General features: G+C 41.0%; 1 protein-coding gene across 1 annotated transcript in view; it reads right to left on the bottom strand.

The window, feature by feature from the left end:
* Nucleotides 1-8,074: 8,074 nt before the first annotated feature.
* The window catches only part of PLXDC2 (plexin domain containing 2), a 455,689-nt gene continuing 449,940 nt past the window's right edge, over nucleotides 8,075-13,823 (bottom strand). Inside the window, exon 14 of the mRNA XM_043564759.1 lies at nucleotides 8,075-11,640. Within this exon, the coding sequence (XP_043420694.1) occupies nucleotides 11,524-11,640 (117 nt within the window). The 3' untranslated portion in view covers nucleotides 8,075-11,523. The remainder of the gene's footprint in view (nucleotides 11,641-13,823) is intronic.

Raw genomic sequence — 13,823 nt, 5'->3', positions numbered from 1 at the left:
GGCTCATTGGTTGGGCGTTCATCTCTTGATTTTGGCTCGGGTCATGATCCCAGGGTCATGGGATCGAGCCCCGTGTCAGGCTCTGCACTAGTGTGGAGCCTGCTTGGGATTCTCTCTCTCCTTCTCTCTCTGCCCCTCCCCTGCTCGCTCTCTCTCTCTCTCTCTCTCTCAAAAGTTAAAACATGCATTTAAAAAAATAATAAAATTGCAGCTCTGCATTTACTCCATGTTATCAAAGCTTCACTGATACAGTCCAAAAGATCCACATGGAGGTAAGATTTTAAAAATCACTGTTGGGGCGCCTGGGTGGCGCAGTCGGTTAAGCGTCCGACTTCAGCCAGGTCACGAACTCGCGGTCCGTGAGTTCGAGCCCCGCGTCAGGCTCTGGGCTGATGGCTCAGAGTCTGGAGCCTGTTTCCGATTCTGTGTCTCCCTCTCTCTCTGCCCCTCCCCCGTTCATGCTCTGTCTCTCTCTGTCCCAAAAATAAATAAACGTTGAAAAAAAAAAAAAAAAAAAAAAAAAAAAATCACTGTTGATTTGCACAGAGCAATTGCTGAAGAAATGCCGTTGACCGGAATCCCCTGCAGCTTCCAGCACTTGCTTCCTGGTCCTGGATTCAAGCCCTCTGCATACCTGGAACTGGGCATAGGATGGTCTAAGGGTGGTGGATGAGAAAACAGGAAAAGAATATTTGGGATTCAAAAACATTCCACTTCAGACGTTCTGCACGAGTTAGCTGAGGCACACATCCCAAAGCCCGTGGGTACAATCACTTCCAGGTTGGGACAAGGTGGGTGGAATACTAGAGAACCTTCGGTAACTCATTTGAAAAGCCACTGGAGCTCATAAACCAAGGCTAGTGACAGAGGCACAAGGTGAATGGAAGCACCTTGACTTACTCCGGTCCTAGGACTTCAACGGGCAGCTAAATCCCGGCTGTCTGAGCTAGAACTCAACTAGAGGTTCTGCGCGTGGAGGGGTGGGGGCAGGAACTAAGCCTCTACCCAGCCGCACACCATGACTATTCTAGGTCCTTCCTTTTCTACAGCTCACTCTAGTTGGTATCAGTGCAGGGTTAGAAGCAAAACGATCTTCTATCATGTCATTAGCCTGTGGCTCAGGACACTGCACACAGATTTTCCTCCACAATAGGTAAAACTAGCCGCAGAAAGGAAACGGAAATACGGTGAAAGACGAGGATAAAAGTATTTAAGAAATTAAAACAAAATGATCATTTATTGTTTTTAATATGTGGTCAAATGTGACAGCAGTATTACACAAATTGTCCCCTTCTCCCCCTTCTAAGACCCCAAATCTGTTGACTCCAATGGTAAGCGAAACAAAAACAAAAACAAAAACAACCATGATTTAATTCTGAAAACAGCAATCAACAGAGAGAACACAGGTAACATTTGGTCACCATCAGCTTCCAGACCTTGGATGATGAGCTGTGTCACCATGGCGGTCGATAGACTGGCTTTCTTACAAAATTATTACTAGGAAAAGAAAGTTGGGGGTTCCCACATACTGTAAGCAGAAGCAGAATGGCAGAAAAACTGGGTTTAAGAAGCCGCGTGAGGAAAACTTTAATGAGTTATTGCAATCATAATGATTCCCAGGTAAAAGAGAAGGCAAATTGATGGGCTGTACGGAAATGCATTCAAACTTGGATAATTAATCTTACGGTGAAAAGAATCGAGAAGCTTGCAGAAGTACAGAGCATCTGAATTATTGAATTTAAACAGTACGTTTCTATAAAGGTCACACCCCTTCTGCCATCAGACGCCATTAGTGCAAATTCATCTACAATCATTTTTACCTTTGCAGGTTCAGGTACGTCAAGCATGAGGTCATCATGAAGAAGGCGTGTGCGATTTTATCATGCAAGAACGCAGCCTCGCTCGGAATGCCTCCCCGACCCGGCCCAGGAAACAGGAATGATGCCCAGAGGGCTGGAGGAAGTTTAAAGTGCTCAGTTTTCCAAACCCTGTCTTAAATGAAGTTTTGGAAAACCTCTTCCAAAATTAACCTTCACCTGAAAGACGCGTCCTCGATGTGAGTACAGGGCTTTGGAAAACAGTGAGAAACAGGCTTGCAATGGGCTGTGCTCCCTCACACAGTCTTCCCTTTTGTATGGCGTGGACTGGGTTTACAGGGTCAGATTTTCTCCCAGTGTTCTCTTTCAGGAGCACCACAGTGGGCTTTGCGATTCTGACAAAGGGTACAATTATACCCACTTGGAAATGCGTTTACGGATATTCTGTGTGCTGGTGCAACTGGCATAAAACACAGACAGTCCCCCGGGTGCCCAACTTCTCCTCCTTTCACACTTCAGCGTTGCAGATGACTACGAGCAGAATTACCAGAAACAGTAGTAAATTCCTGGCATTGGAAGTTCCCATGATCCCAGCTGGCATGCGAAAAAGGCTGTCTCTTTTTTTCCCCTGAAAATAATGTACTTCCCAGGCACCGTCCAAACGCCTCGAGTGAGACACATAAGAGGTTTGTTTTGACCAATCTCTGAAAAGGCTTTCCCTTGCTCAGTTAGGGCTCTGAGATTTCGCTGTAATGTACACAAAATGTCTGTGTCTAAAGAACCTTAATCCATTTCCCTAAAATGATTTTAACAGTTCTTACCACGGGACAGCACTGACTTCACTTTGATGGTATTTTCAGAGGAGCCTGGTGGAGGACACTTAATTTGGGTTTTCCTTTCTCTGCTATAAATTGGACAGTCTGGGCACGCTTTTGTTCAAACCACCTTACAAACAAACGGTTGCTGAGGCTTGACCACATGTCTAGGTAATACCACATGAATCTGGTCCCGAGACGGTCAGATGTCACACAGAAGCAGCTCTGCGTCTGCAGTTGAAAGTACCATTTCTTACCCTTACTTAAGGAAAATTATTTTTTTTTAATTTTTTTTTCAACGTTTATTTATTTTTGGGACAGAGAGAGACAGAGCATGAACGGGGGAGGGGCAGAGAGAGAGGGAGACACAGAATCGGAAACAGGCTCCAGGCTCCGAGCCATCAGCCCAGAGCCCGACGCGGGGCTCGAGCTCACGGACCGCGAGATCGTGACCTGGCTGAAGTCGGATGCTTAACCGACTGCGCCACCCAGGCGCCCCATATTTTTATTTTTATTGTACTTTTATTGCCCGTGTGTGGTTGGCTGTCTCACGGTCTCTGGTACCAGGGAACCAAAGAACATGCCTCGCGGGGGTGAGGAATGGAAAAGCCTCTTTTGGTCCTTACTTGACTGCAAGGAACCCAGTTTCCTAGAGCAGAGGCCTTCGTGATTTTACGATTGTGCCAGCGCAGAAGCACAAGTGGATGGTGGTTGAGTTTTACATTAACTGGGGACAGCCTCTGCTTTCTGTGTCACATGTTTCCTAGGGTAACTTGCAGGATCTGTGCCCCAGCGTCTGAATGTCTGAACGACCTAATTGCCAGCTGATCTTCATCGAATATATATTTGTACATTGCTGTGAAGAAGGTGAGCATTTTGCTTGATAGCATGTTTTGATATGCTTTGATAGCATGTTTAGCTTTTCCATGAATCCTATCCATCTACCCACTCATATATTTATACTTTTCCCCACATAGCAAACTTCTAAAATTAGTTTCATGCTATATATCTATTCAATAGGCACAAAGGTTTATAGCTGCATGATCGGCACGTGATATCTGGGTCATGAATATACAGTTTTTGTAATGCTAGCGAAAACAGAGACTCTTTTAAAAAATCAACACTCCAGTGGGAATGAGAGAAACCACTGAGATTTTTAACTGGAGTCCGAATAAATATATCACTCTCTGCCAACTGAAATTTTTTTTGCTTTATTCCATTAGGAGATTTTTTTTAAGTAATTCTCACATGTTAGTAAATTTTAGAAATCAGAAAAAGATGAGGACCAGCATATGACTTACATTACTCCCCCCCCCCCCTCAACCTTTTTATTCTGGATTTACAGCAACAGAATCTTTCAGTGTCCACAGTGATCTGGAAATTCACTTATAATAACAAGTTTTGAGCATTTATTTCTCTAGACATAATTTGGTCAGTTGTATTAAGTGTGTTACTGAGAAGTCAATGATGATGTACTTCATAAACGTGTTTTAGAGAACTGATTCAAGAAATTATCCCATTTTACTGGAATAATTACCATCTTCTTTGCAATAATCACTGTGAGAGAGGTGGTCAGTGGATGGCTTAAAAGTTATGTCAGGTAATAATCAGGCAGATGCACTCTGATTTCAGCTGAAATTAGAAGATCGGCTTAATCAAAACGTTAAGTAACATCAAACTGCCTGAGAGGGCTGTGGTAGAGAAGAAAATTACAGACGCACTTGAGGGTCTCCTAGGTTGAGGCTTTCTGGTTTTCAGGATTGTCTTAAGAGAGCTTGCTCTCTGTGTGCTTGTCAATATTCTATAGCCTTAGACTTTGTAATCAAGGCTTTCAATTGTGTTGCCATAGTAACAACTTGTATTAAATAATTATGAATGCTTGCAAAGCCTGGGTTGGTCTGTTAGAAAGGGAATGAAGGGAGGCCTGATATTCCAGTTGGGGGCTTGTTGTGATTTCTAGGAATACTTTAAAGGGGCTGTCTTTGCACAACTTCACCAAGTTTTCCAACTGGTGCACAATAGACCTGTGTGACTGACTTGATCAGCAGTTACCCACGGGAAATCACTCACTGCCCCTACAGGAAAACTGACGTAAGGCACATCACATCAGTAGGAACTTTGGCTTGACAGATTTAAACATTCCGACTCTGAAATTTCCAATTTTCAATGACTTGAGGCAGTCAATTTTTTCTCAGAAGCACAATAAAAAATCAGATATAGAAATAGAAATATCAGAACACCAGAAATAGAAAGCTCATCGAGATATACTTAAAATTAGATGGGCCAAACTTCAACTTCTGTGCATAGTTTAAAGGCGAAGGTGAAGGAACAAGATCTGTAGATGTGTGAAATGACCAAAGTAGAGTGTGATACTGAAGTCGAAGCTTAAGTCTCAGCAGCGGGCAGCTATTAGAGCAGCGAAGCATAATTACCAATTATGCCAATTTCCAAGTTTCCAGAGATAACCGATCTTCCGATCTTCTTTCAATAAACTGGTAAAACTGAGAGATGGGGATATAGGTACAGGTGATGTTGGGTTGCAACAGAACTGGTGACTTTTACAGTCCCTTCCAATTCTAAGAGTTTATGATTCCAAGTCTTATTGTAAGAAGAGGAAGAAAAAAACACCTTATCTATAATAAAGCTTAAGTGACAAGAGAAAGAGAAACATTTCTTTTTTGCTCCTGATGAATTTTGCTCACTAGGTAATCCGGTAGTTTTCTCGACCCCAATCTAGGGACATTTGGCAATGTTTGGAGACATCTTTAGTTGTCACAGTCTGTGTGTGTGTGTGTGTGTGTGTGTGTGTGTGATCTACTGGCATAAAGTCATCAGAAGCTTCCAGCATGCTGTCAGATGTGCCCTGCAACGCATGGGACTGTTTCTACCCCACCCTCCCACAAAGAATTATGGGACCCAAATGTCAACAGTGCTGAGGTTAAGAAGACCTGAGACAGTCTAATAAATGACCTAAACACCACACACATCTAACGAAAGTGCAAATGCTTCTTTAATACACTGGTGCTTCGGGAATACCTTACAACTATAAATGCTGTTAATTCAGAAAGCCACACCAGGAATACTGGTACAAGAAAGTGAACCACTACATCTAGTCGGAAAAAGTTGCAGGGACCTGGCAAGTCCTCCTGGGCGTGCGTGGGACAACTGTGGATGAGTAACTTTTCATCTCGTGAATGAAACTGACACACCATTTGACACAGAGCAAACAGCACAGATGTGCAAATGATGCATCGTATTTCCGAAACATTCTTCAGGCAAATACTTGATAGTTCCCTATCTAAGTATACGAGAGAACTGGAACTGGAAATTGGACAGAGTAATATTGATCTGGTCTACTTGCAAGGTTGTGTTTGAGAATTCCATCGTATTGCAGTAATCGGTTGACATGCCCAATCTCTCACTATTTGTATTTATCACTATATATCATAAGATCCAGCATAGGAACTTGGTTCTAGTAGGTGCTCAATAAATATTTAAGTGAACTGAGTGGTCGAATGAATGGACAAATAAAGGGATGCATCAAAGTGCTCCACAAAATGTAAAGTGCTTTGCAAACACAAGGTAATATGAGTAGGTCATAGGTAACGCCACAGACCTCATAATATGTGTTCAGGAAACCTTCCTAGGACAAAAATGTTCAAATAGTTTCAAAAAGCAAATAAAGATTGTGATAATATATGTTGTAAGAAAATATGCTATGAAGATTCTTTGTTTTTAGGTACATTTAGGAAGAAATGAAACAAAGGTAGAATAATTTTAAATGACAAAAAAATAAGTAGTATTGCTGACAGATGGCCCCAGGTAGGGTTGCGAGGGCCACGCAAAACTACATAAAGACACTGCAGTAGTGAGAACTTGAAATCTCTGGTTGTTGTAACGATGGCATTATTCTTTTTTTATTAAAAAAAGTTTTTTTCAAGTTTTTTTTTTTTTGAGAGGGAGAGAGCGAGAGAGACAGAGTGCAAGTGGGGGAGGTGCAGAGAGCGAGGGAGACACAGAATCCGAAGTCAGCTCCAGGCTCTGAGCTGTCAGCACAGAGCCTGATGTGGGGCTCGAACTCAGAATGGCGAGATCATGACCTGGGCTGAAGCCGGATGTTTAACCGACTGAGCCACCCAGGAGCCCCAACGATGGCATTATTCTTAAGAACATGATAGAGGAAGGTCAGTCCAATGTTCCATGTTATAAGACAGCAGATTTCCAATATCACAGATAAAGTTAGCCTTCAAACAGACTGTCCTCCTAACTTGCTTGGTCGGCCTTCATTGCTGATAAAGGGGTACAGGTGTAGGCAAGAAAAATTGTAACATAAATTCCCAGTCAGGAGTTTTAAGTGCAACACCCAGTTCTGACACTGGGAAAATTACCTTATCTTTCTGGGCACCAGTTTTCTGATCTGTATACGACGAAGAGCTTGGGTGAGCTGAGCTGCCATCATTCTGGCATATGGATGCCGATGCCAAAAGAGGGGATGGGATGGGAAAGTACAAGCAAGAGCAATCTTTGGGAATTAGTAAAGCTCATTGTAATAGAATATCTGAAAAATGTCTGAGGAAATATAGAGAAAAATAACATTTCGAGGAGGAAGAAACCCTAACCCATAGGATCTGTTTCTCAGTGAGTCTTATTTAAATATGAATTTCTTGTCATGGAATGACAGTGTCTTGAATCAAGGCATGGATTCTAGCAAAACTTTTTCTCAAATGGGCACTAGACTAGGAGACATAGCCCAACTTACACTCTGTCAAGGAAAGGTAATGACAAGAATTTTTTGCCCCAGAAGCTAATACATTATACTAATCAGAATATATATTATCTGCAGATTAGTAGAATTTAAAATAATGGTAATCCTTTTTTTTTTTTTTGCTTTTGCAAATGTTTACATTTCAGATGAAGTCCCATGTGTTTTTAGATTTTAATGTGGCAGCCCTTTAGATTTGTGTTACAGGGGTAAAATAAATATTCGTGTTTGAGGTATTTCCTTCTAAAGAGAAGCCTACTGGTTGGCTCCTGGGCCTCCCTCTGCTGTAAAGAGTAAACTGGGGCATCCCAAGAAACTAGAGACACTAAGTGACTATGTAATAAAGAATCGAGCTAGCCGAAGGATACCCACAGGGACTTTGTCATGGCAGAGAAGTAAAAGTTGGGACAGACGTGACGTAGAGGAAATATGAAGAGAAAGTATTAAGATGGGGAAAAAAATTGAGCAATTTCTCCTTTGGCATTTTCTCCAGACATGTATTGATTTGATTGTCTTTGAATGCTTTTAGGATTGATGGACTTGTTTTCCTCTGAATGCAAATTTGTGCTGATGCTGGACCAAGGATGTGCTTTATGTGGGTTAACATTGACATAAGGTCTTAAAAGTCTGTACATCTGTACCTTTAGCCAATCTGCATAATAATAACCTTGCAAGGGAGACAGAACAAAAATATTTTTATTTTCCAAAATTGTAAATTGAGACCTCATGGAAGTTAAAGTGATTTTTCCCAAGATAACACAGTGGAGACTCAAAGCTGTGTCAGCTGGCATTCTTTTCTTCATGCCATGCTGCCTTTCCGAGATCAAAAACACTTAGATATCCCCAAGAACTTCCAAATCCTCTCTTTTTCTTCCTTCTCCTTTTTGTTCAAGGAGAGGGAATTAAAAGGAAAGACCTCTACAGCACTGAGTGGTAGAGTTTTTTTGTAACGATGGGAAGGCTATGTGTTGCCCAGTATAGAAGCCAAGAAGCCACATGTGGTTATCGAGCATATGAAATGTGACTAGTGACTGGAGAACTGAACTTTTTTAAAGTTTAATGTTAATTAAATTTAAGTATCCACATTTTGCTTGTGGAGATGATACTGGACAGCACAAGTCTAGAAGCTACCTGTGAGAAGGGGCAAATGCCCTAGGTATCTCAAACTAAAATAATAATTGGGGGTAAACTGTACTTTATCATTGAACTTTAGTTTTCTGTTTGTTAGTATATCTTAAAAGTCCAAATGCTTCACAAACAAACCAACATTGTGGTCAGTGCCATCTGGTTGCCTTAAGATATTTTTCCTTGACTTTTCATACCTTTAACTAATCACCAAATATTATTTCCTCTGTAGCACCATCTACCTGATTTCTTCAGAAGTTTGTATGTATCTTTTGCTATTCTTACCTTTTAAAATTGTTATTCTCTCGCTGCTATGTTCATAGTATTTAAGCAATTTACAGATGCATCCTTTCTAATACATAATGCATGTAAAGTCCAAAGCATCAATGTCCATTCTGAATTTCCAGAAACATCATGTACGTTTGCTCTTCCTTTGCAGTAAATGGGCACCAGGATCAAACCAGAAATACAAAACAGAATAAAAATTTCAGGGAAAAAAAAAGGGATTAGCAAGCCTTTTGCCTTTACCACTAAAAGATTCATATACAGCAGAAACTTCTTACCACCTTCAACTTCTAGTTTTGGTAGGAAGTTTTCTCAACACTTCCAAAGTTTCCCCTGTTATTTGGTGCTTTAGTTCACTGAACAATACAGCGTTTTATGTTTTTGTTTCGTTTTGGTTTTGGTTTGTTTGTATGTTTGTTTTACAGAATTGTCAATTCTTTTAATAGAAAATGGAAGATAAGCTCTGAAGGGAATAAAGAGAACACTGCTACTTCAAAGAACTGTGCAAAGAGTTGGCTATGTACACAAGATTTATAGAACTGTCAATCAACTGCTGTTGGAAGCCACACCTATCACAGAAGCTACTGGAAGAAGCGTCATCTTCTCCTAAAAGGAATCGTCTACCTGTTCCTTATGTCTTTGTAGAATACCAGTTGCACCAGTCACGTTGGCATGTCATTTGGTTATTGCTAGCCGACCAAACCTACTCCACAGAAATAAGTTGGGATATTTCATAGAGACTGAATGCAGCTACAGCAGAGATTGTCATCACATCCTTCAATCATCTTGCTTGCTAGGTTTTTTTTTTTTCTCAATGATTAACTAAGCAGGTTAGGAAAAAAGTATCATCCTCATCAAGTATTTAAAAACGTAAAGCAAAATATATGTGATGGAAGATGGCACGAGTTTACATCAGACAGCTGTGAAGATAAACTACGATACTCTGTTAGTAGACTGATGTCGTTCAAGGTAGACACTGGGTACAGATGCTAAGCGTTAGTAAAGTGCTACTTACAATACATCTCTGCTTCCGGATACCTGAATCTGCAAATGTGGGACACTGGACCCTATAAGCGCCTGCAACTTCTTGGCACAGGACGTCAGCTTCATGGGTCGAGATGTGGATGAAATTGTACACACAGTACCTGAATTTCAACTTTGGGAGCTCAGTATACATATTAACCACTTTCCTCCTCAAGCGATGCCTTACTGTTTCTCATTCATGGAGAAGTTTCAAAATCTGGATTGTGATGACGGGGCAGATGACAGATCCATCTAAGGAGCACTCTGCTTTATTTACCAGGGAGGGAAGGGGTTGATATGAATGAAAGGGTGGCTCAAATAGGCAGGAAAATGATCAGCACTGCGACTAATTGAACCAACCACTTTTGCTGAGTGACATAAAAATATTCTAATATTAAGGATTATTTTACAACTCTATGGAAGTATGCAGTAACGCACCTTGCATGTGGTTTGTCTTGATGACAAAATGCACTCTGAGTCACAAGAGCCTGCCTTGTGTTAGTTATAAACAAAAATATATTTATATATATATTTATGTAACTACTATGTGCTTTAAAGAAAATTACTGTATGATTCAGCAGGGTTCTTTCATTCTTTTTATCGCCAGGGATATGCTGACTTGAATGGCTTTCTCAGGCAGGAATCGACAATGAAATGGGCCTTTAGTACTGAACCGGCACAGAGTAAAAAGGAAAAAAAAAAAAAGCCAAAAATCCCCCATATGTTTAGAATTCCTTAACATTTTTGCTTGAAAAACAATTAAGGAGGTCTTTGTATTGTTTCCTCTTGTTTCCTTCAGCCAAGAGCAACTGTGGCTTCATAGGATTTCATAGTTGGGAAAATGGAGGCAACGTTTCTTTAAAAATAATGAAGTGTTTTATTCCGAGGCAGGAGAGCTGAAAACCTCACGTGCCACGCCCTCTCTCCTAATCCTTAGCTGAGTTTGGCAATTCTGTCACAGCCCATAGAAAGGACATTCATTAACGAGGAAGAGGGAGGCATAGTGTGAACGTCCTGCACGGATAAAAGATTCATTCTGTAAAGTAATGAACTTGTTGGGACCATTGGATCTAGACCAGAAAAACAAAATCCTTTTGCCACACGTCTGGTGGAAAGATAGAAAATCTCTCGTTTTATGTTTGTTTGTTTGTTGTTTGTTTTTGCTCCTGCAGGAGTCAGTTATTTTTCTTAGCAATCTTGAAACATTCATCATTGCTCTTTTGAGAGAAAGGATTCAGGCTTTGGAACACTGTTATCTTTGAGACATTAGAGAAGAATATTTGAAGCAAAGGTGTAGATCCCTCATGAACTAAAGCTTTATTATTATTGTTTTTCTCGATCCCTTTGCAACCCTGCACCTAAGCCAACAGCACTGTAATCTTGTCATACTGCTGATAAATCCACAGGAGATCTTCTGAGTGAACTATAGATTCATCCCATTAGGGAATTCTATGTTCAGCGGTCAGTGGTACCTTGCATAAATTTTAGGTGTTTTTTTTTTTTTTTCCCCTTCCTGGGCTGGGCTGGGCTTGTCCAGAAATCTCCTCTCCTTCAGGCTACAGCAGCTTAGGGCTCCTGTGTGTGTGTGTGTGTGTGTGTGTGTGTGTGTGTGTGTTGTATGTGTCTTAAAGGTATAGGCAAATTTTTAGTCTTAACACCTGTAAGCCAGCACTGGTGCTGTTCTGTCCTAGAAATTTTAGCACTGCTCTGATACAATGAAACCTTCTTTCTCTCCAACTGGTTCAACTTCAGCATAGGCAGGATGACCAGAACCTCTTCGAAACTTCATCGCAGGCCATCTGCTTGGGCGTCTCTGAAACAGAAAATGCAAAAATAATGAATACCAGGGTGATGGGCATAAGAAAAATAGTTGCCAAATATTTTAGATGAACCTCTGAATTAAATTTTGCATTGCACTGAATTATGTCGTATTAGTACCAAAGCTGGAATTACACATGCTTGCATCTTGATTATGATACTGTTGGCACCTCCCCCATAGGAATGACAGTTTCTCAAAGTCACAGTTTATGCCTCATGCATATTTATGTCTAAAAGATTCTATAAGTGTCTAAGTACAATGAGAAAACACTGAACTGTATTAAAAAACAAATCTGAAATATATAGCCACTGACATGTCCTCTTCTCTAGAAAAAAAAATCACTTCATTTTATTTATTAATTTGCTCGAAAACGTAAGGCCATACAGCTCTGCCCCGTTCTTAGAAGTGGGCTTCAACTTAGGTGCTAGACTTTCTGGTAAACAAACTAAAAGGAAAATCACATGATACCTTACGAAATTATTTATAAAGCTGACTTCCCATACGTGACTTTTTGTGCTTGAAAATGAACAGATGTCGTGCCCTGAAAACAGAATCCAACATCAGAGGGCGTCGACGATCTCAAGCCTCTGAACTGAATAATTGCACAGGTAGACAGTAATCCTAAAATACGGTTTATTTATTCTGACAAAGGAAGTGCACTTCTCCCCAGCGCTCTGTCCATCAAACAAACCTTCTCTGATTTACAAATAGAAGTGCTGAAATGAATTATTAAGTTATAGCAGCAAAAGACACTAAAACGCATGTCACGGCCCCAGTGACACTAGAAACGATTATTCCATTTATCAGAGTGCCTGCCATGTTGGAGTATATGAGACGATGAGTACTGAAGGAGGTTTATTTCTGTCTACAATTTATTTCTACCTAAAGAATTTTAATGTGAAAAATGTTAAATATCAGTGTAGATATACTGGCACTTGGCAGCTTTCTAGATTTGCCAGTTCCATTCCACAGGCAATGATTAATGGGTGTAGAAGAATTTTCACATCAGGTAGGGATGAGTATTAGCTCTACTTTCTGGAAAAATACCAATCAAGGCAATTACATTCCACCTATTACTAATATTATTTACTGCCTATGTAACATTATGTGGTCACAATGTTTTATATTTGTTAGCTGATTAAGTCCAACAGTGTAAGTGAAACGGAATGATCCTTATTCTCCAGAAAAAGAAGTGAAGACAAAGAGAGGGTGTCTTTGTTGGAGCTAAAACTCATCATCGGTGGAAAAACACTGAACGTTTTTAGGGAGATGCACACTATAACTCCTGATCACTCCGGCATGTGGAAAAATGTCAACCTGCTGCTGTGCTCAGTGGTTAGAACCCCCACTTTGGTTTCAGTCACTTCATAATTGGGCTTCTGGAGTACAGCCGCCCTCGTCCTTCTCTTAGTCAATAGCACCACTATGCCTTTGCCCTTAATCTCTACCTGTCCAGCTGGCAAGTACAGCCCTGTGAACGAGGCCTAATGTACAACCCAGTGCACATAAAGACATTGTGCTGTAGGTGACTTAAAGAGGTACGCAGGGGCACCTGGGTGGCTCAGTTGGTTAAGCCTCTGACTTCGGCTCAGGTCATGATCTGCTGGTTCGTGGGTACGAGCCCCGCATCGGGCTCTGTGCTGACACCTTGGAGCCGGGAGCCTGCTTCAGATTCTGTGTCTCCCTCTCTCCCTGCCCCTCCCCCACTCACACTTTCTCTCTCTCTCTCTCCCTCTCTCTCTCTCTCTCTCTCAAAATAAATACACTTAAAAAACAAAGGTGCACAGATGATCATCAAAAAAAATAAGAGACAACAGGTGCTAATGAAGACGCGCTGAAACAGTGCCTTATACAATGATGGTGGGATTGTAGTTTTGTCCAACCACCTTGGAAAACATATGGAGGTTCTTCAAAAAGTTAGAAATAGATCTACCATATGCTCCAGCCATTCCAATTCTAGGCAGATACCCAAAGGAAATGAAAACAGGAGTTTGATGAGGTATCTGCACTCCCATGTTTATTGCAGCATTATTCACAATAGCTGAGATGCGGAAATGACTGAAATGCCCATCAATGGATCAGTGAGTAAAAAAGATGTACATATACACAATGGAATGTTACTCGGCCTCGAAAAAGGAGGATATCTTGCCATGTGCAACAACATGGATGGATCTTAA

The sequence above is a fragment of the Prionailurus bengalensis genome, chromosome B4 (genome assembly GCF_016509475.1).
Source record: "Prionailurus bengalensis isolate Pbe53 chromosome B4, Fcat_Pben_1.1_paternal_pri, whole genome shotgun sequence".
Classification (NCBI taxonomy): domain Eukaryota; kingdom Metazoa; phylum Chordata; class Mammalia; order Carnivora; family Felidae; genus Prionailurus; species Prionailurus bengalensis.
This window is presented reverse-complemented; position numbering and strand designations above follow the sequence as displayed.